Genomic DNA, 23,022 nt, shown 5'->3' with positions numbered 1-23,022 from the left:
GTGCGAGTATTATGCAACGATGACGCGATTTGTCAGGCTTCTGTTTACCGGCGAGAAACGAGTATACTACGCGAGTACGTAACGTGATTATTACGTTAAAACGTGGAAACGTAATTATAGACGCGTAATGAGCAATCGACTGGTTGTGATGATCCTATTTAAGGAGACAAACGTGTCAGGCATGTGAACCAACAGATATCCATAAAAAATATTTCCATCATTACGATTCTACGAGCACCAGATTTCTTAGCGTGATAGACATAATGACTGCTATCTGTCATTCTATAAGACTCGGCTGTCGTCAGGTATTCTGCCGGCAAACGCGTCATTAATCCGATTCGATCGATCGATAAGGTGAAGAGGTAGCCGCATGTGGCACGATAAACATGTCCAACTATTCGAATAGGTGAAATCATCGCGACTTGTCGTTAACCTTCTGCTGTCTTAGCAGTCAGTAAGCCGCTGGAGAAACCTACCAGAGCCTTAGAACGACGTTTAGATCTACGAATTCTTCGATCAAAGAGCGAAATATGATTTTTCGTGTACGGTGGCCTTCAATGATTACAAATTATCGATTTCTTTAACGAAATTCACTCTGATCTTGTCCTAGCTCTCCACATGGAATGGCAAAGGTCTTCACCTTCGCCAACTTAGGCGAACACTACGCGAGTGTCGTAATTTTCTGATTTTTATTTCTCAATATTTTGCAAAATATTCAGAAACTAAAAACCTCTAGTCGCGTATATCATATGGTTGGCCTAAATGAAATTCGTGAAAATACAGTGAAGTAACATTGTGAAAGACGATCCCAGCACTCGTATAATGACAATAAACAGTTAGAAGAATAGAAATGAGAAAAAATTACGCTCGTACTTGTAGATCATCTATTTATACCGCGAGAAGCTCTAGTTGCACGTGACCAGCGGTTGTTCTAAAATAAATTCATAGGAATCACTTGCTTCTGTCGCTGCTACACGAGAATCGCTCCTTAAGAATCCTGTTGAGCGAAGGTCAAGCTTGCTCGATTGTTTCTCCGTATACAGTGGATACGTAGGCTATTAATCCGGTTTACGATCGATCGATCGATCGATCCGGATCGAGGTAGTCGACAAGAGGCGCACGTGCCAGGTTAAATATGGCAAATGACTCAATCGGAGCTGCAGGTCGCGATGTTTGCCGCGCTTTTTTATCTTTGCCCAGCATGTCGTGTCTGGCGCGTTGACTGAATCGCCATACGCTGGTTTATGCCTGCGATATCCCATATCTGCTATTTTCAGATGCGTTTCCATACTAGAAACAGCGAGTTTTATTTTGCCGTTGAAGTTAAACCGACGTTCGGTCGTTTAATAGTTTTTCCTTTTTGTTTCGATCGCGTTTCGAAATATTTTTTAATCGAATACGAAAGGAAATTCTTTGCCCTGGAAATTGGTAACTGGCGGAGTAGCGCGAAATTTGAGAAACACGAAGCTTTATTTCACTATCGAAGTTACACGTATGGATAAAATCCGAATGCTCGGCAGCGTTTTATTTGTCACAGCCAGCATCCTGATTTATAGTTTCGCAGTTTATAGTTCCTTCTCGCTTCGATCTTGAAAATATATCGCGATGTTTATAGTTGAATCAGTACGTTCATCGTAAGATGATGGTATCGTACGATATCCTTTTCGAAAAATTTCATTGGTTTTCGGATTTTTTTGCACGGCGTACAGACCAACAAGAAGATAATTATTTTGAGAGGCGCAAAGAATTTTCCGGCGATGTATCTCGTGTTTCACTCGCGTTAATTAGCCAGCAAATACGAATCTTTATCCTTCGCACTTCGCCGCTAAAACAATTCCACGTTCGGATTTGTACAGCTAAGATTTAAAGATTCCATGACGAAACTGTTCCGCAGACAAAATTTACTATACTGATTACTTCAATTATAATATTAATAGTGTTATTAGCATAAGAACGTTAATAGTACCATCGCAATGCTATTACACGTAACCACTGCAAATAACAATCTTCCTACCCTTCATCTGGTACTAAATAATAATAAAATATTTATTTAATTTCATCTGCGTTTAGATCTGCGAATTCCTTAATCGAAGAGCGAAATATATAATTAACGAAAAATATGATTAGAAATTATTGATTTCGTTAAAAAATTTACTCTGTTCTTGTCCTATCTCTTTACCTTCGTGAACACCTTACTAAATTTTCTTTTTTTTCATTGGAAAATGGTACGAATTTTAATCTGTGAGAATTTTAATCTTGGCGAGTCAGAAATTATCGATATTTTTTGGAAATTTATTCTAAAATTTATCTAAAGCGCTTAGTAACTTTTTTCCATGAAAAGTGGCGCGAGTTTTCACTCGCGATAGTCCGTAAAAATTGGAAACGATCCGTTTCATTTGCGGATGCGTTCCGTTCTCGCATTCTTTACTTTACCTTCGCGAATTTCGCGAGAAACGTAACGTAGATCTCCACTCGTGTCAGCCTCTGGTGCTTCAAAATTATCGATTTCCGCTGTCGGTTTTTCAAACCGAACCGACGTTTTTTTACCATCGCTAGTCCCTTTCGATCATTTTCGCGCGGATTTTCACACGTAACAGTAATTAGCGATTTCGTTGGAAGATGCGCGTTCTGCTGGCTTCTTTTTACACAAAAACAAACATCCTTGTCCGTACGAGTGTGTTGCGCTTTCTTTGCGCGTCCAGACAATTCCATTCGCAAGCGAAAATGTGTTACTGTCTATAAACGGCGCGGTTTAGCTCGTGCACCTCGCATTCCCGAACTGGACTGCACGCGGATTCTATAAGGTTACGCCCTTTTTGCGACGATTTGCTCGGCTTGTTGGCACGTGAACACGCTTCTTGCCGGCGGCTTAGACAAGCTGGCCGTGTTGCAAGGCGTCGGATTAAACGGCTGGTTCTTTCCACCCGAGATGAAGACGTTCCACCGAGCTCGATCATAGAACTCGACGTTGAAACCTCTAGGAATGCACGCGACACGAGCTAACTGGTTGAGAGTTTGATAGAGCAGGATGCACGAGGAACAAACGCTTCTTATATCGTCGTCTCCTTTTTACTCCGCTTTTGTAACCTGTCTTACAGCTGTGAATACATCGATGTCAGTTTTTCGTTCATCGTCGGCTTGTCGCAAGCATCAGACGATTAAGAAATATTCGTTTCTCGGCGTGTTCATTTCGCACGGAATATTTGCAGTGTACATTCTCATCGATCCGATAAAATGGCCATATAAAACACGATTAAGCTAGAAAAATTTACCGAATGTCTGGACAAATTGTAGAGTACAAATTAAATAATAAAAAAAGAATATAAAACAGAAAACACGTGCTCAGTGTTTGACGAGTATACTCGTCATCGCTAACTTTTGCCACGCTTTTCAGACAAGTCGCAACAGCTAACATATCCGCAGTCGTTTCGCAATAAAAGAAATATATATAAAAGTCAAAACACGTGCTCAGTGTTTGACGAGTATACTCGTCATCGCTAACTTTCGCCACGCTTTTCAGACAAGTTGCAACAGCTAACTTAGCTGCAGTCGTTTCGCAATAAGAAAAATATATAAAAGTCAAAACACGTGCTCAGTGTTTGACGAGTATACTCGTCATCGCTAACTTTCGCCACGCTTTTCAGACAAGTTGCAACAGCTAACTTAGCTGCAGTCGTTTCGCAATAAGAAAAATATATAAAAGTCAAAACACGTGCTCAGTGTTTGACGAGTATACTCGTCATCGCTAACTTTTGCCACGCTTTTCAGACAAGTCGCAACAGCTAACATATCCGCAGTCGTTTCGCAATAAAAGAAATATATATAAAAGTCAAAACACGTGCTCAGTGTTTGACGAGTATACTCGTCATCGCTAACTTTCGCCACGCTTTTCAGACAAGTTGCAACAGCTAACTTAGCTGCAGTCGTTTCGCAATAAGAAAAATATATAAAAGTCAAAACACGTGCTCAGTGTTTGACGAGTATACTCGTCATCGCTAACTTTTCGCCGCGCTTTTCAGACAAGTTGCAAAAGCTAACTTAACTGCAGTCGTTTCGTAATAAGAAAAATATATAAAAGTCAAAACACGTGCTCAGTGTTTGACGAGTATACTCGTCATCGCTAACTTTTGCCACGCTTTTCAGACAAGTTGCAAAAGCTAACTCAGCCGCAGTCGTTTCGCAATAAAAGAAATATGTAAAACACAAAACACGTGCTCAGTGTTTGACGAGTATATTCGTCATCGCTAGCATTTTCCCACGCTTTTCAGACAAATAGCAACAGCTAACTCAGCCGCAGTCATTTCGCAATAAATTGCACGAATCCTCGAGCGTATCAAGTGACTGGCCGACAAAACTGCACGAATTGCCCAGTCGAACGTGACCCACATGCCAGCAATATCGCTGCTAACAAATACGCAAACACCTTGACAATCGGTGATGGAAGAAGAGCGCCAGGGGAATGGCAGGGCAGGCGAGGGTAATTATGCGAGTACGCACCCCTAGCAAACAACGTGCACGTCGGACGATATATGGGCGTAACGTGAAACTGATACAGCGCGTATTCCTGATAAATTGCGCGTAATTACGGCCGCTTATGTAAACAGACGGTAGATCGCGTGAAATCGCCGCGCGTTAAGGGCGAACCGTGGAAACTGGTATCGAGGAAAGAGAAAAGGAACGAAAGAGAATGGAGAATGGGGAAAGTTGTCGGTTGACGTACTATGCCACGAGCATGTTGCATGCTTGTTCCTCTTTTAATTGATGCCGCGGGCAGCAACAGGACCCACGGGCACACGTTTGAAATTGAAACGCTGAACGAACCAGCTATAATTCACTCGACTGTAATAACGCCTGGCCTGTTCTTGCCCTACACGCGTATTCCTCTCTTTTCTCTTGTCACGATGCCACTTGTTACTATAGCGCAAGGCGATCTTCGTGAATTCGTATGTTCGTGAAAAACAGCTTAGTTTCTACGTAACGTTAAATTCTCCAAACATTGAAATAACTTGCATTCTAAGCGAAGGTACTCGGATATTTGGAGACTTGAAAGGCAAGAAAAGAATATACGTATAATAGAAAATGAAAAAGACGAGAACTATGAACGTTGTCCGTGCGGATAGACGTTCTGGAACACGGTACGTGGTGCACGAGGAACGTAGGTAGCATCGACCAGTCCCGTTTACACGTACGCACGGCGAAAAAGCCGGCCAAGCTTCGTTATCCATTCATAAATCCCATTAAAACCATTGAGAGCGGGCTCCGCGTGGCTGACCTTCCTCCCTTCTTGCCACCTCTCGTGCGGCCACCCCCGGCTGCAGGGTCCGACACCGCCCCCTTGTCGTCCCGACACGCTTAACACCTCGCGATCCCAGCCAGAACATAATTAAGTCATTACACGTTCGTTTTACACGGTCGTAGCTCATTTTTCTTGCGGCACGCGGACCAAATCACCGATTTTATTCATGAGATGTTAACAGGTTCTTGCGCCTCTTTTTCGCTCCTGCGCACTTTTCGCTGGCTGGCCGTCGCTCCACTGTCTCGCTCACTGTGTTAAACGTTCCACGCGCGAGCATTTTTCCCGCCGCTGTCAACGTTTTTCCTCGCTGGACACGCTACCCGTCGCGCGGAACGGTTCGCTAGATTTTCGAAGCTTAGAGGGACGATCCCGCGCCGACTTTTACTCCGTTCGCACGCGATTAAACGCTAAGCCCGTTGGTTACAAAATTTAATCGAACATCGTATTTCGTATCTCTGTTGTTCGCCTAACTTTATGTAAATTCCTGTATCTCCCGATTAATGAATTCCTCGATTTTCGTTGATTACGTTAGCGTTAAAAAGTGTTTGTAAATGTAACCTTTGGAAGTTGAAAATTGCGGGCTAAGGAGCAGGTTTAAAGGTTTTTTTTTATTATTTAATTTCTACTTTGCAATTTGTCCAGCTGGACACTTGGTAAATTTTTCTAGTTTAATTTAAATAAAAGCGCAGATAGAAGGCGAATTCCCTCGCCATCTTAACGACACGTTTACACTACGCGATTTGTATTAATTCGTTTCGCGTTTCAAGTCAATGTTTTTTTTCTATTTAATTGTTTACATTCACAATTTGTACAGTTTGGGCATTTGGTAGAATTTTTTAGCTGTTAGATTATCATGTGGGTGGCTACCCCCAATGTTTGTGAGGTCTGCTGGGTGTTTCCTTTTCAGTCTTCTATTCGCAAGCCAATGTGACTTGAAATTAACGAGAAACGATAATTCTTCCTCAGAAGCCGATTTCACGATGGAAGGGAGCAATGGGTCAGTTTGGACCATTTATCGACTGGCAAGAATTATCGTTCGCTAGTTTCTAATTTTTTTAATTAAACAATAAACACAAACAAATTTGAACGACAACGTTGATTAAAACAAAGCTTGTCGGATGAAATCCGCTTGTGATAAAACAAACAGGTCCCTCGCACCTGTTCCGTTGAAATTAATCGCAAATTATTCTTCCGCTCTCCTCTCTTCTCTTTAATCTTCTTTTCAAGGTATAAGAAGAATATATTTTATTAAAGATATTCAACCAGCCAGGTGTGTAAAGTCTAACTCGGCAGGAAGCTCATATAATCAAAGCGTCGAGTGCCGGAAGGGACGAAGGGGCGCAAGGTCAAGCGCAATAAAACAGAGAATGCCAAATATAGCGGCGGGTAGGAATACAAAAGAACAGTGGATAAAGCGGAATATCTGGAGGAGAAAGAAGGAAGAAGCAGCCAGAGGCTAATTGCGAGATTTGCAGCAGGAGAAAAGGAAAGGTGTTTTACGTTAGTTTAGACGCTTTACGACGCCATAGCAGTTACGGTACACCATGGTTTAGGCCGTTTCATGTCCCTCGAAATACAATATTCCAAGTGAGAAAAAAGCATTCAGATACTTGCGGTGTTTAACAGACAAGAATTAAGAAAAATGAATAAGAAGAGGTTAATTGAGAAAGAAGAGAACAAGCGGCAGAAATAGAAGCAGAAACGCGCGGCTGACGGAAGTTGCAACACCGATAGCTCAAATAATTGCTCGCTGTCATAGTACTCGACCAAACGCGTCGGAGTCTGGTTAAACATAGTATCAATTCACGTAGCACGCGGGCACAATTATGTCATTACCCGCTGTCGATGTTTAATCTTGTCAGCTAATCGAATCGATCCGTAATCGAGTCTTTCCTCCCTCGATTCCCCGCTTCCGGCCAGAAGCTCGCGCCAAACATTCCACTAGAAGTTCGTGCGAACCATCAATGAATCTCCGTTTAATTAACTAGCTATTACCGGCACTGGTATCGCAAGAGGAGTGGAAAAAGAAAGAAATCGAGTCGAGTGGGAAATAAGAAAGCAGTTTTTTCGGACACGCCATTGCCATATGCGGGGATTTTTATTCCTTTTGTTTCTTTGATTTTCATCGAAGATACAAATAAACGCGACGAGTCTGATTAATACGGCAACTTTCGACAGTTTCGTGTTTTTGGTTTTTCAACGTAAAGACCTGGTTGTAGGAGATTTTTATTTCGGAATAAAAGCAGACACAATTTTTAAATCCTCCACGCGCCCCATATGGAGTTTTATATTTAGCGAAACTCGACGTGCTATTTTATCGTGGTTTTAATAGTTTTTCAAACACGGAATAAATTACTGACAACGTATTGAAATTTAGTTCACTGGCAATGTACCGATATATGCATTTTAACAAACGGCTTATAGCAGAGGGAAATATGAAAATAGGAAAAATGTGATAAAGTTATAAATAGGTTTGAAAATATTTCGCTAAACAGATGAAACTCGCTGGAACGAAGTGTGGAGAACTCGATACAACTGAACGGCATAAAACAATACAGGGAAACTTCATCGATATAAAACGACTGCGTCACGCGAAACTTTTACTTTCAGTGGCACACAACCATTACTCCGCTCACGCATTTTCCACGTATGTACTTTTTCTATATGCTTCTTTACTCGCTTGGAACGAACTGTGCAAATATTTCCTTTCAAAGTCCGCGTTCAAGGTCTGCGTGTGAAATCTTCGAAATTCTTCAACTTTTCGTATCGATATTTTTCGACATTCGCGACACGTGTATTACCAATACACAGACAAGAACAACTGTACGCTGAACGAAAGAATTTAATATTTAACAATTACACAGAGACTGGCTGAAAATGCTCAAAATTCCTTTCAATAAATAAAATATAATAAAAAATCCTTTGATAAATCTGAATGGGATTACCATCGAAGTAGACGTCGACGGTTAAGAGAGAAAAAAGGGGAGGAAAAGTAGTGGAAATAGGAAGAACAAGAGCGAGATTTTGTATTTGATTGTGCAATTATTAAAATCAAACGAATGCGTCTGATAAGATTAACGTGCAGTTAAATAAGTCGATGGAACAAGACGAAGTATTTAATTGAGTCGTGTGAAGCACAAAGTTTTTTCTTCCTTTTTTTATTTAGTTGTTTATATTCACAATTTGTCCGATTTGGACATTTGGTAGAATTTTTTGGCTGTTTGATTATCGTGGCTACCCCCAGCGGGGTACCATCTTCGTGAAGCACAAAGTATCTTCAAAAATATGCAAAAGGTTCGAGACGAAAATTAGAGACGGACTATGCTGAGATTTATTTACCACGAGGCGACCTTGCAAAGCCTCGACTTCGCCATAAAACGTACAAATAAAATATACAAACGCGATCCTTCGATACACAGCTGACGGTGAAAGAAAACTCGTTAAAAACATTTACCGGAAAATTCCCAGCATTGCGGAAGCGACGAAAATGACGAGACAAAGACAGACCCCGCGCTGAGACGCGTTCGACCTCGAGGACGATCGTGGAATGTGCGAAACTCGCAGTGAGACAGCGCGACAAATGCCCGACAGTCAAAACTCAATGACTCGTTATAAACATTTGCTGGAAAATCAGCGCGTTACAGAAGCGGCGGTGATTCATCAGCACGAGTCAATAGCACTGGCGCTTCGTCAAATATTTATGTTGATTCGTTACGCGATCGGGCCACGTGTTTTCGTGCGATCGCGAAAGAACCGAGGAATAATAACGAGCACGGGAATAAATGGGATGCGGGAAGGGGCGGAGGAAGGCAAGCCAACGACGGGACGGTTATTAATCACGCGGCCCGGCAATCAAATGTATGTAAATATAATCAAACAATGTAATGACTGTTTTGCTCATGAAATATTTATTACGTTCGACGTTCAGCACCTGTGGCAGGCGGCGTAATTAAGTTGCCGGCGTGCGCCAGGCGTCACCGGCTTTTTCATTTAGAACCGTAAAACCGCGACTTTTGAACCGGCTCAGCGATTCTGTTATTTCTCAGTCGGTCGTTCCACACGCACGTCGTTCCACGCAACTAGCTCAACGTCCGCCAACATCAACGTGGAAATTGAGTCGTTGGAGCATCGTACGCGATTTCCATCGCCTTTGAGCAACCTGCTGACCCCAGCGATCAAGTCGACGTCTTTTCTCTTGGTTAATCGTCGAGCGAATCGTCGCCAGCGATTGGAGGCGACTGAAGTCTCTCGAAGCAAACGCGATAGATTTTTCCATGGGAATTGTCGTAATTATCGTCGATTACGTGTGACGGAAGATGAAGAAGGCTGGAACTCGCCGCTGTAATTCCGCTCCATCGGATATTCCACGAAGACAGGTAGCACAGATCAATGGGAATGCGCGCGTATGCGTACTATCCGCACACGAGTGCAGTTCTCAAGGACGCGAGGCACCAAGTGTAGGGGTGCAGACAGGGTGCGAGCGAAAGAAAAGGAGAAAGAGAGAGAGAGAGAGGAGAAGCAGGACATTTACTAGGAAACGAGGTGAACCGTTGAACTGCAGGTGTGTTCTGGCGTTGACGTACTCGCAAAGCTCGTCGGTACACAAAAGTCGACCCATTTTCCATCCTTTCTCCCCTCCAGCCCTCCGTCCTCCTCTTTACGGCTGATGCATCCTCTCTCTCTCTCTGTCTGTCTCTGTCTCTCCTTCTCTGCCCCTCTTGTTCTCCCACTCACCCTCTAAATCGTTCTCTCTTCTCCCTCTTTTATCTTTTTTTTTCTTTTTTTTCGTTGGTTCATTCCCTACCTACCCAACGCTACGAGCCGTCACACTTGTTGCACGACAGAAAGGGAGAGGAAGGGGTTGAGAGCGGAGGAGAAAGAGGGAGGAAGGTGTGTAAGGCCGTGTATATAAACGACGTCCGCAAGCCCGCGATTGATATCGAACTGATATTCAAGTTCGTCTGTGTGCCAGTTGCTACGTGTTCTGGAAATTGTTGCAGCGCTGTTCATTGTCAAGGTTCGCTGCCCCTAACCTTCTAGCCTCTTACCGAATAAGCTGCCTAAGCCGAAGTGCTGCCTGTTGACGTCTGAACGTTTCTTTCGATTCGCGCTGCTTAGTTTACACTGAAGGTCTTGGGCTCTTGTTTCTGTACCTTTTTTGGACAAATTCTATCGCCTGATAGTCTGTACATTATATACACGCGGAGTTCCTTTCCTCGAAAGAATATTTTTTCCTTCAAAGAATTATTTTTCGAACTTTGAGCATTTTTTTCTTGGCTTAAATGAACTTGAGGTCTGAGAAAATTCAAGGATTCTTGTCAGGGTCGTTAGATCATCGCACAAACGTCCCTGGACAGTTTTCTATAGAAATGAAAAGTGGAAGGTTTTGTCAAGCGCGAAATTTAATTTGCATTCTCCGAGTTGCCGAGGAAGGTTTAACTAGGCGCTATGTTAACGATACGTTAGATTTTCCAGAACGATAAATTAGTTGCAAGTTTGCGGACCAGTTGAGAACACAGAATCCGATTCTCTTAAAAACAAGGTTCCTATTGTTCTCGAAAACCTGGTCTTTATCGTTTTTAAAACGCGCTACGACTTTCGAAGTTCGATGGCTAAGTAGCTGATTTTGAGTCATCGTTCAGCTTTAACATCCGCGCAATCTCATCCCAGCCACACACAGTCTAACCTAAGTACCTGCCATAAATCCTCCGAAAAGCAGAACAGCGTCAGGCTAACTGCCTTAAAAATATGGACAACGTTGTAACTGCGAGCCGAGAAATTACAATAATCCGGGCTAAGGGAAGTTGTCAGCGTGTTCTTAGACAGAAAATTTATGACCGCCACTCGAGTAGGCTTACCACAAGGGGCAACGACGCATAGAGCGTCGTTCAAGTTGCCCTTATGCATATAAGAAACATTTTATTTATTTATTTGGAAGAATTTTACAATCGATTCTCGAATATAAGAAACACAGAAAAACTTCTACTTACTCTAAATATTCTGTTTTTCGCCCTAGTATCAAACATACATAGTAATTATTTACTATTATTCACGTTATAGTACCAGAATTGTTTACTTATAATTCTCAATGAGGATTTATTGTAAATAGTCTGCCAAATAATAAAAACAAAACATTGTGAACGAACTCGCGTTTTCCCAATGAATCTAATCCAAACATTAGATTACATTTGATTCAGCTAGAATCAAACATACGATAATTATTTACTATTATTCACGTTATAGTACCAGAATTGTTTACTTATAATTCTCAATGAGGATTTATTGTAAATAGTCTGCCAAATAATAAAAACAAAAACATTGTCGTGAACGAACTCGCGTTTTCCCAATGAATCTAATCCAAACATTAGATTACATTTGATTCAGCTAGAATCAAACATACGATAATTATTTACTATTATTCACGTTATAGTACCAGAATTGTTCTTATAATTCTCAATGAGAATTGATTGTAAATAGTCTGCCAAATAATAAAAAAAAAACATTGTCGTGAACGAACTCACGTTTTCCCAACGAATCTAATCCAAACATTAGATTATATTAGATTCAGCTAGAATCAAACATACGATAATTATTTACTATTATTCACGTTATAGTACCAGAATTGTTTACTTATAATTCTCAATGAGGATTTATTGTAAATAGTCTGCCACATAATAAAAACAAAAACATTGTCGTAAACGAACTCGCATTTTCCCAATGAATCTAATCCAATTAGATTACATTAGATTCACCTAGTATCAAACATACATAGTAATTATTTACTATTATTCACGTTATAGTACCAGAATTGTTTACTTATAATTCTCAATGAGGATTTATTGTAAATAGTCTGCCAAATAATAAAAACAAAAACATTGTCGTAAACGAACTCGCGTTTTCCCAATGAATCTAATCCAAACATTAGATTACATTAGATTCACCTAGTATCAAACATACATAGTAATTATTTATTATTATTCACGTTATAGTACCAGAATTGTTCTTATAATTCTCAATGAGGATTTATTGTAAATAGTCTGCCACATAATAAAAACAAAAACATTGTCGTAAACGAACTCGCATTTTCCCAATGAATCTAATCCAATTAGATTACATTAGATTCACCTAGTATCAAACATACATAGTAATTATTTACTATTATTCACGTTATAGTACCAGAATAATTTACTTATAATTCTCAATGAGAATTGATTGTAAAATACTCCCAAATAAAAAAAAAAAGAACGAGAGATCTTATTGAGTTTGGTTGTCATAAAAATTTCCTGTAACTTGAATTCTACAGCGAAAAATGTCTCCAAGCTGTGATACTGAAGATATATTAATCGCTTAACGTACAAAGACGTCTGGCAGACGGCGTATATCATTTTAAAGGTGGACGTTTAGACGATGCCAAGAATTGTACATAATTTTACGTTGGCCTACATTAAATGGTATTTTTAGTACGCGTAGAGTCTTATTTCGCTTGCGTGTCAACCGGTTAATAATACATTTTTTTATTTAATCTTTCATCTCGACTTTCTCCATAGAAATATGCTGAAGATATTGATTTTTTTTTTTTTTTTAATATTTATTAAAATTACAATCAATTCTCGCGTTGAGAAGAAGATATTGTGCAATGATTTTCGGCTGGAAAACGTCTGAACCATCCATACAATGTTGTGCGTATAGTAATTGATATTGCCAGACCTATTGCTCTTTGCAAACTTTATATGTAGTTTTTTTAACTATACCAAAAAGTCTACGCGATTAATCGAATAACGTTGCTTGTACCGGATGGCCTTGGACAGTTCAGAGAACAGGATTCGTTCGAAGATCAACGTAGCAGTGACTTGAAAGGAACAAACAAGATTATACGCGGTCATAAAAATTGCCATGTCGATCGAGGAAACAGAAAAAAGGTTGGTCGCGAGAGGAAATGACAAATTAAACAAGCTAATACAAACCTTGTACGCTGCAGACATAGCGAGACCTGTGAAACGCAAAAAGCATCCAGCGGACCTCACACACAGGCGCGTGCATCACTCTGAAATAAAAAACAAAAACTAAATTAGAGAAACACGCGCCATTAACAAAACAACATTAGAGAAACTCGTTGGAGGACTGCTGGCACTGTTAATTCAAAAACCTTCCATTTTCTACCCTGCTCGACAAATTAATTACAAAACGTACCAAATTCCCTCCTCGAAAAAGAAATTGAGGAAGAAACGCGAAAATTTCCACGCTAAGCTCGCTGATAAAAATATTTCACAATATCATCACTGACACTTTCTTCCCGACTCCATGGTATTTCTTCTTAAAAATATATCAAAAAATTACCTACTGGTATTTTCCTGGTGAAAAAGTATACTAAAATCTAGAGCTTGCGAGTACGTTAGAAAAGAAGAGAAAAAAGCGAAGATTTGCACGTGAAACTCGCGGAGAAAAATATTGCGCAAAGGTAATTGCTAATCCAATCATCGACGGTGTTTCCTTCTCGTACTTTCGCGTGTTTCTAGCGCATCCTTTGAACCTATCGAACCTATCGGACAACCTATGTATACAAATTGCATCGGCGATGGAACCGGCGTTCTTTAAAGACAGCCACGCCGCAATATAAATCAAAGTAAGTGCGTTCGACTCGTGGACAGAATAGCCGGAAGGTAGGTACATAAAACGGGAGCAGGGGAGTGGCAAAAGGATAGAAATAAAGCGAGAGAAATAAAAGGCCGTTGATACATGCACGTACGTAGGTACTCGCGAGAGAAGGAACGTCGGCCGCTTCTCGGCCCCGTCTCACGGCCAAATCGAGCAGCAAGAGACGCGGCAGCACGTGCTTCTGCCGCGTTACGAACCTTCCCAGGAATGCGGTCTGCAAACATACAGGTTAAGGGACTCGTGCGAGCCGGCCGAGCTCGTAAATCACTCAACGATCGTAATCGCCGGGTTCCGCGTATACATTCGCTAAACATCGTGTTGCTTTCGGGGCGAACGTGTGTGCGAGACACTGTTCCGTTTACCGGCGTAAGAAATCACTCGGGGACCACACAGACACGCGCGCGCCTCCTCTTCTGCTTCGAGAGTTGCGGAAGGTAATGGGCTCGCGTCATTCAGCGTCACGTCCATGGATTCTCTCAACTTTCTCGATCAGCGTGAAACGTGGTGCATCGTTTGTCTGGTCGCGGCACTCGGTTCACCCGGTGACTCACTCGCTCGTTGTTCCATTTTATTGCGTACGCGAGACCCAACCGAGGCAACGGCCACGGAATTTCTTCAAGGAGAAACCGTTCCGTGCAAGTGGCTCGGATTTCCTGGCAGACGTAGGATTTGTAGCAGCGAGATTTCCAACCTCTTCTTCCTCTTCGAACATGTACTTTCAGTCGTTGCTTTAAATTCGTTCCTTGCTGGTTGGTCTAGTGCGTGCGAATTGCTTCGCTTTGTTTCGTTCGATCGAGTCTGTTGCTCTTTCGACACGACGATGCCGACTAATTTGTAGCGGCGCATGAGTCATAGGACGATCTGGACCGAGGGTGACTCATGTTGTTGTTTTGCCTCCGAGTATCAACGCTGCTTCGATGCACGAGATTTAAAAGTAAACAAACTCCGGGCAAAACAATATCGCCGCTACGTGCAATCGCCAACCGGAGTCAAATTACCGGTACTCCCCCCCCCCTCCTCTTCCAGTAAAAAATAGACGAACATGGTCTCTAGGACGATCATTATCCAGTATCATTATAGCGAGTAGCACTGAGATTTTTAAATGTATCACAAGTATTCGGTTGTTTCGTCAACATTTTGTTTAAATCAACACGTTTAATGTCCATCGTCGTTCGTGCACTTCGCGAAATTTAATAGCATCGTTTGCGCCCGATGTTATTCTTCTGTTTGATAATTGGAATATTGAATAAATAATGAGAGAATAAATATGCGATAAAATTGGTACATTCAATTTCAAACGGAAAGTGACATTGTTTCGAGAAGTATAAGAAACATTCAACCGCATTAGTCTAACACGAGTATTTTAACATTTGACTAGCAATTGTTATCGTCTATATATGTACAAGACGTGCATGGGGAAATTAAAATATTGCTATTACTGTTACAGCAATATTACTATATTTCTCGACACTCTCTTCGACTTGCAATTCCTTTATCAAACAGCACGATAATACACTAAGCTCATCCATCGAAACGTCTCGATCAAACTCGGTCAAACTTAAAAACTTTCGCAGAAAGAAGACTAAAAAGAAAACACCGCACTGACCTCGGTAAAGAGATAAAATAGTCAAACTCGAAGATGGTATCCCGCTGGGGGTAACCATCCGCGTGTTATTTAGCAATTAAGTTTGAAAAATTTACTAAATGTCCAGCTGGACAAATTGTAAAGTACAAATTAATATAGCAAATTCTACGTCAACATCTTCGTCTCCATGATTACTGCGTCCCTAGTCCTCGAACCTGAAATTCCTCCACCTTTGAGATAAATACGCTAAGCTTATCCATTGAAAAGTTTGTATCAAACTGGAGCAAACGTAAAAAATCGCCCTGGCGCAGAATAGCAAATCTTATGTCAACATCCTCGTTTCTACGACTACGTCCCTGGCCCTCGAACTTGAAATTCCTCCACCTTTGACACAGAGATAAATACACTAAGCTCATCCATCGAAAAGTCTCGATCAAACTGCAGCAAACGCAAAAAAACGCCCTGGCGCAAGATAGCAAATCCTATGTCAACATCCTCGTTTCCACGACTATTGCGTGTCTCGGCTCGGCCTTGAACTTGAAATTCCTCCACCTTCGACACGGAGATAAATACGCTAAGCTCATCCATCGAAAAGTCTCGATCAAACTGCAGCAAACGTAAAAAATCGCCCAGGCGCAGAATAGCAAATCCTACGTCAAATTCTTCGTCTCTACAACTACTGCGTCCCTGGTCCTCGAACCTGAAATTCCTCCACCTTTGAGATAAATACGCTAAGCTCATCCATTGAAAAGTTTGTATCAAACTGAAGCAAACGTAAAAAATCGCCCAGGCGCAGAATAGCAAATTCTACGTCAAATTCTTCGTCTCTACAACTACTGCGTCCCTGGTCCTCGAACCTGAAATTCCTCCACCTTTGAGATAAATACGCTAAGCTCATCCATTGAAAAGTTTGTATCAAACTGAAGCAAACGTAAAAAATCGCCCAGGCGCAGAATAGCAAATTCTACGTCAAATTCTTCGTCTCTACAACTACTGCGTCCCTGGTCCTCGAACCTGAAATTCCTCCACCTTTGAGATAAATACGCTAAGCTCATCCATTGAAAAGTCTCTATCAAACTGGAGCAAACGTAAAAAATCGCCCTGGCGCAGAATAGCAAATCTTATGTCAACATCCTCGTTTCTACGACTACTGCGTGTCTCGGCTCGGCCTTGAACTTGGAATTCCTCCATCCACGGCGCATCACGATAAAGCAGCGCAGGTTACCAAGGCATGCCAGTGTCCTCTATGGCGGTCTCGTAAGCAGCAAACACAAGGTGAGCCGTTGCTGCACCCGCACGGATTCGCGATGTTTACAAACGCGAGCGGAAAGGATGAGGGCAGACGAGTCTGTTTAAAGGGCGGGCTAAACGGAGGGATGAAAGCGGTTAGACAAAGACGGAGAAAGAGGAATGTGGAGCGTGGAATCCGTGGGACGGCAAGAATACAGCGGATTGCGAGCGGAGGTGGAGGAGATGGTTTGAGGAGGATGAGGCGAAGGAGTACGGGGCCAGAAGACGTGCAGTTAGACGCGGAACGGAACTGCAACGGAGCAGAAATGTTATCATAAGCGTGGTGAACTTGACCTACTCCATCGAGTGGTCTCCTACAACCACCACCAGCACGATGATATGAAGTTACGGGCCGCTCGTGCGAACCCGTAACACGATAACAGCTGTTGCATACCTCTCGATTCACGGGACAGCAAAAGTTTCGACGATCGCGTGCCACTCTCACGTACACACACCGTCGCACGCAGACAACGCGGACGCGTACACGCGTCTCTGCAGACAGACAGAGAGAGAGAAAGAGTCCACGTTCCTGTTCTCCCTCTCATTCTCTTTGCCTCTTTTTTTTTTACTCTCTTTCTCTTTCTCCGTCGCGCTTTCTCCGGTTTTTTCCCAGCTCCCAGCAGACACGTTCGCGCGTACGCGAGACACTTGGCGTATACGGCCAGCATCCAGAAGCGAGTATTCCATCCACGTCGATCACACGAGAAACCGCACGTGCCCCGTAAGGATCGGCCGATAGAGGGGCAGAAAAAAGTGGTTGTTTGGAACTGGGGCTGAAGGATCTCGACACGCCTAACCTGATCGAACGTGGCTACCACGCTGGCTGACTTGAACGCGAACGTACGTAGAACGGCGTGTCGGTGATGGCGTTGCGTAAACGTCGATGGCGCGCCTCGATTTGTCTCAATTTGTCGCTAGTCGGAAATTTGTCGAGAGGTTAATTGAAGTCTGAAAACTGTTTAAAATATTGATCGCGTGCTGGCGTGTTTGATTACGGATGATTGATGACGTCTGCCGTAAGTGCGACGTGCTGGCGGTTTTTTCTCGAAGTTATTTACACGAAGTAACTGTAGTTACTCTGTACAGGACTTATGAACTTTCCATTGGATTCCTCTTTTTGCTCGTCAAATATTTCCAAACAGGACAGCGTTCTTTCGTAGCTTTTTGTCGCTGCTTTACGAGCGTAGCAATTGTTTCGAGAGTTTCAACAGAGAGTTGACGACCTTGCAAGAGAGGGAAATTATCATGTTGATAATCGTTTTTCTAAATGAATATTTATTATCGCAGTAGAAATAAAAGATAGCGTTTGCCATTGAAAAAATACGGCTGGCTATACAAATATCCGAGAATCATTCACAGGGACATCGAGAACGCAAGATCCATTTGCGTAAATCGAGATACGCGTCGCGTTACGAATAAAGAAGATCTAACTTCTTTCATGGAAGCTGCGTGAAAGTGGGACGAACCTAAGTTCTTTGGCTTTTCAATATCTTTCGTTAAAAGTACTACGTTCTTTTAGGAACTCGTTTAACGGAGAAAGTTCTAAATTAATATTTGCAGCGATTACAAAGCACAGTTGACCCAATTAAAATTTCACCTGCTATAATAGAAATTTGTAAAGAGCTACAGCATGTTATTTAGAGCGTTGATCGAGTTATGGCAGGATAAATTTAGAAGGATGATAACGACGAAGTAAAAGGTAAAAATCCTCCTACACATTAAATCAGACTCGCGTCCTGAGGATCCCGCAGGGACAAAGATAAATCCCACTAATGGATTTCCTCCCATTCTATTTCCTTTCTCCTTTCATTCTACTCGCCGCTACTCTTTTGTATAACGACGACGATGCAATTTTCGTACGTTCTGAAATAATTTCCCACGTGTTCTACACTTGTGACTGATCATCTCTGGTGATTGACGATCAAGTTTGAGAGGTACGTTAGCGCGAGAAGCAACTCGAATCATCGAGTTCCATTATTTACCTGTCTCTTCTGTTCGTCTTAACGAACGACTTCACCTGCCGACTAACTTACGCGTAACAAATACGAATACAAAATGTTGGTCAACCACCAAGTCTTGCAACTACCATCGCGTGATAGCAGGATAATCGTTGCATCTGGAGGAGGAAGTGCGATCGTACGCGAAGTGCAACAACCTGTTATACAAAGCGTGCGCGAACTAACTTCAGTGACATGACTCATTGTACGATGGCCCGAGAGCGAAAGAAAGCGAAAGCTGGAAGACAGATTGAGATCGTGGAACGAGTAAAAAAGTAAAAGTGAAACTGCTGGACCCAAGGAGACCTGCGGGGACCTGAGACAAGGCTCGGGTTCTCCTTTAAAGAGGAAGGGCAGAAAAAGACGAGACAAGAGAAAAGAAGGATATCTCAATAAGACATCGATTGCTCATTAGTAACACGAGAACGATTCCCTGCTCTCCTTCGGCGCTTTATCCGCCGCGTATACAAAGAGTCGCACTTCTTTATCGTTCAGCAAGATCCTCTTTCGAACGGGGCAAACTTGACCCGGTAAAAATCGCTTTTATCGCCGCAGCTACGTACATATTCGTATTTCTTGGTAATTGGAACTTGGACGAAAATGGAGAGGATGATGAAACCAGAATGTTTTGTAGCAAGCGTGTAACTTTAGCGCGCAACTAATGTCACATCGTTGAACGTTGAAGACAGTGAGAAGGACGCGACTTAATTACGAAATGAAACAGCAGTGATCGTTTTGACGTGGACCTGGTTGAATTTGAAAACTGCTCCTCTGTAAAAGAACATAGAGAAGAATAGAAAGAGGAAGCTGGTTTCCAAGAAAACTGGCTGAAAATCCTCCACACGCTAACACTCGTAATCCATCTATGCCTGCAATTGGAACCAGCCAATCCTCAGAAGAGACGTAGCAACCTGACTTTCCACTAAAATCATCAGAATCATGTAGACGAAATAATATTATCCATCTAATAGCCAAATCTTCAGAAGCAACCTGCTTTTCGATGGACCCGTGAAAGCTGATACAGGAAAATTCGCAGCTATTAGAGACTCGCATGATCCTCTTAATGGGAATCGGTTAATCTCGAGAGGAGACGTGGCAAAGCTGAGGAACAAGAAGCTGCTGTGCGAATAAACTCGGTGAAAATCCTATATACACCGAGACTCATAGGTTAGAGTCTACTTAGCCGTGTAATCGGAAGCAGCGGATCTTGAGGAGGAAGCCAGTAAAGATCGGGAACAGGACGTGCAACAAGGAAGTCGTACGCGAAAGGGCAGATCGCCGTCGATGTTTACAGGCAGCAGGAGCGATAAGCGGACCGGATTCCTGCAGCGCGCTGCCATCGCGATAAGCCCTTTACCTTCTCTCCGTCTCTTTCTCTTCTCCTGGTTGCTCTTTTTCCCGGCAGCCGGCACGTTCTCTCTATCTCTGTCCGTGCTGTGGTGGCGCGGTCGTGCCGCGAATCTGGAGCACCAGGTATCCGCTAACGAACCGTGCAAACGTGTCAGCCGGTGCTCGTACCGGGCGCACACAGTGTCGCGTGCACACGGAAGTGCATATAAAGCATACACGGACACACGCGTGCACCGGCGTGGTCTCGACGGTAGTTTACCTCGAACCAGGCAAGTTCACCTACATTCGCGTGGGGTGCTGCGCCGCAGAGGGAGAAGATTAAAGAGGGATACTCGGCCGGAGGTAGAAAGAGAACGAGGCAACGAGCTGAATGAACCGCCGACAGAGGGAAGAAGAGAGAGCAAAGGGAAGAGCGAGGGATGGGCAGGGTGGCGACAGGGGGGAATTTAAACCGGCATTCGAAACTTCGCAAACCCCTTATAGCGACCTCGCCTACCTGTTATCTCGATCAACCATCGATCGGTGGTTACTAACGAAAGAACGACTTTAGTCGTCCTTCCTGCCTCCTCCTCACCCTCCTGCTTCTCCTTTCTCTCGTCCTTCTTCCGCGTTCCTCGTCTTTCCGCGTTTCACCGTCTTCCTCGTTTCCGAACAGCCGCCTCCGTCTTACCCAGCGCTTTGAACTTGACCCAGTGAACGAAGAGGAGAACCCGCAGTACAGGACTACTGGAATATTTCAGTTCCAACGGGCCGTACCGTACCGCCACCCTTACGAACCAGCTCTGCCTTGCCAGGTACGCCACGTGTGACACGAACCCCAAGATATCGAACGACTTTTAACCCGTCGAGGGAATCTTTCTGACTCGATCGAGCGTCTACTCTCAGTCAGCGAAGCGAAGGATTATTCCGCTTGTGTATCGGCTTTCAGCTCGCTGCTGGCTCCTTCTAAACTGCCGTTTAGCTTCGCTAGGCTACCGGCGGATTCATGAAATTTAGAAATTCTCATTCTTCCAAGTTTCACGGCTGCAGCATTGGGTAGGTTCGTTTGAAACTAGTAGGGAACATTTCAAAGTGGTGGGAAATAATTCATGGAAAATAATTAATGGAAGTGGCGGTTACGAATCTCGTTTCCACTCTGTGGACGTTTAGCGGACTGTGTTCGTGCGCTTCTCAAAGATCTAAAGACGTGAACGTTTGCCGAGTACGAAACAATACTCGAAGAAATATGAATTTCCACGAACATCATTCGCACGAGCTACTGATTGCTACTCGTTCGACGAAAATGAATAATTCCAAGCGATATGACGCCGCGTTTAAACTCGATAGGACTGCGAAAGGGTTAGGCAAGGGTTGCTTCGAGTCTCCGCGAAACTTTGGCAGGCTGGAAGTTTCGTTATGAGATACACAGCTCGTTGGAATGATTTAGAGTCGTATTATCGTAGATTTTGGGCGAACGAGGGGAGATATGGTGACTGTGCACGAAACTGTGTCTTGGAAGTAGGCCAGCTGGGACAAGCGTATGAATCCTTAATACCTCGGTAGAATGATCCGACACGTACTAGATTTCATTATTATTTCACACGCTATGCGGTAACTTTAAATTATTATCAATTGTTTTCAACTTATCTCGGCGTATTTGTTGCCGGATTCGTAGCAATTGCCTAACTTTCTTTGGCGATAGACAAAAGAACGGTACGTTTAACAAGTTTCGTTGAATCGTAGATTTTCTAACTTACCATGTTTGTACATTCCTCGAGGGCTCTCCTTTTCAAGAAGGAAACACTCGTTTGGTGCTCTGGCGAGAACGTTTTCCACCGCTGTCGGATATACTTGGCAAAGATACTTTGCCGGAAAGAAAATGCTCGGGTCAAGGAGACGAGATGTAGGACGCGACTAGGCTGAGTGGTGAGGAGGGTTTAGACATTGAAGATAACAGCAAGTTAGTTTTTAACTATGAAGAATGCTACAGCCTGTAACGGACTGTACTGTACCACTGCCATATTTAATGGTCAGCGTTTCGAGTGCAGTTTAACTTTCTTATCCTATAACGAAAGGAAATATAGGCGACTTTTTCATAGTGTTCTACGATTCAGCAATAAAACAGCCTGTGCAATCTCAGACGAAGGTGACATAACAACTTCCGCTGAATCTCCTTTTCAGCAGATTTCTTAGGAGAGAAAGCTTATTATGCGTTAACGTAGCTCAGACATCTGCTGCATCTTCCTTTTTTCAATAATAACCGAAGAAAACACTGCAAGTGCAAGGAAACAGATTTTTCACGAGGAAGAGACGACTTCAACCGATCAATCGACATTAACCGTCAACCGGCACTAGTTGGTGGATCAAATCGCGTGTGAGAAGGTACATTGTTCTCCAGGCTTGTTCCATTTTTGCACTCACTGCATTGCTTCTGATCCTGACAGAGCCGTTCATTAATTATCTTTCAATTCGCCACTTATTTATCCTGTTTGATCCGACCTACTAAGAGTCAGCCACATCAAATGGAAAGATGGAATAGAACGTCGACTACCTGTTTGCCCATCGATCTGCCCATCGGAGTTGCCCGCAAAATTCCAAACGCACGAACAACCAACTACGCCAGGCTGTCCTTGTTCGTAGCGAGCGGCGTCTCGTTTCGCTCGAACGGTTAGGATCTCGCGTGGCCGGCAATCGTCTTCCTCGCGGCATCCTTGTTGCACGAGGAGGTGCGCGTCCGCCCAGTCCAGTCGCATTCCCGCTCGTTTCTTCCGTCTTTGTTGCGCCAGCTACCTGCTGGCTAAGTTGTTCGCGGCGATAAACAAAGGAAAATACCGGGGCTGGCTGAGCGCTGGGCGAGGAGAGCGGCGGGT

The 23,022-nt window shown here is 43.1% G+C and overlaps 1 protein-coding gene across 3 annotated transcripts in view; it reads right to left on the bottom strand.

Moving 5' to 3' along the window:
• The window catches only part of LOC112213588, a 298,689-nt gene that overhangs the window by 162,695 nt on the left and 112,972 nt on the right, over window positions 1-23,022 (bottom strand). For all 3 annotated transcript variants that reach the window (XM_033323131.1, XM_033323129.1, XM_033323130.1), the window contains one exon: window positions 13,261-13,340. In XM_033323131.1, the coding sequence (XP_033179022.1) occupies window positions 13,261-13,336 (76 nt within the window). In that variant the 5' untranslated portion in view covers window positions 13,337-13,340. The remainder of the gene's footprint in view (window positions 1-13,260; window positions 13,341-23,022) is intronic.

The sequence above is a fragment of the Bombus impatiens genome, unplaced genomic scaffold, assembly GCF_000188095.3.
Source record: "Bombus impatiens unplaced genomic scaffold, BIMP_2.2 scf_0814, whole genome shotgun sequence".
Taxonomy (NCBI): domain Eukaryota; kingdom Metazoa; phylum Arthropoda; class Insecta; order Hymenoptera; family Apidae; genus Bombus; species Bombus impatiens.
Note: the sequence above shows the minus strand (reverse complement) of the source record. Positions and strands in the feature narration are given on the sequence as shown.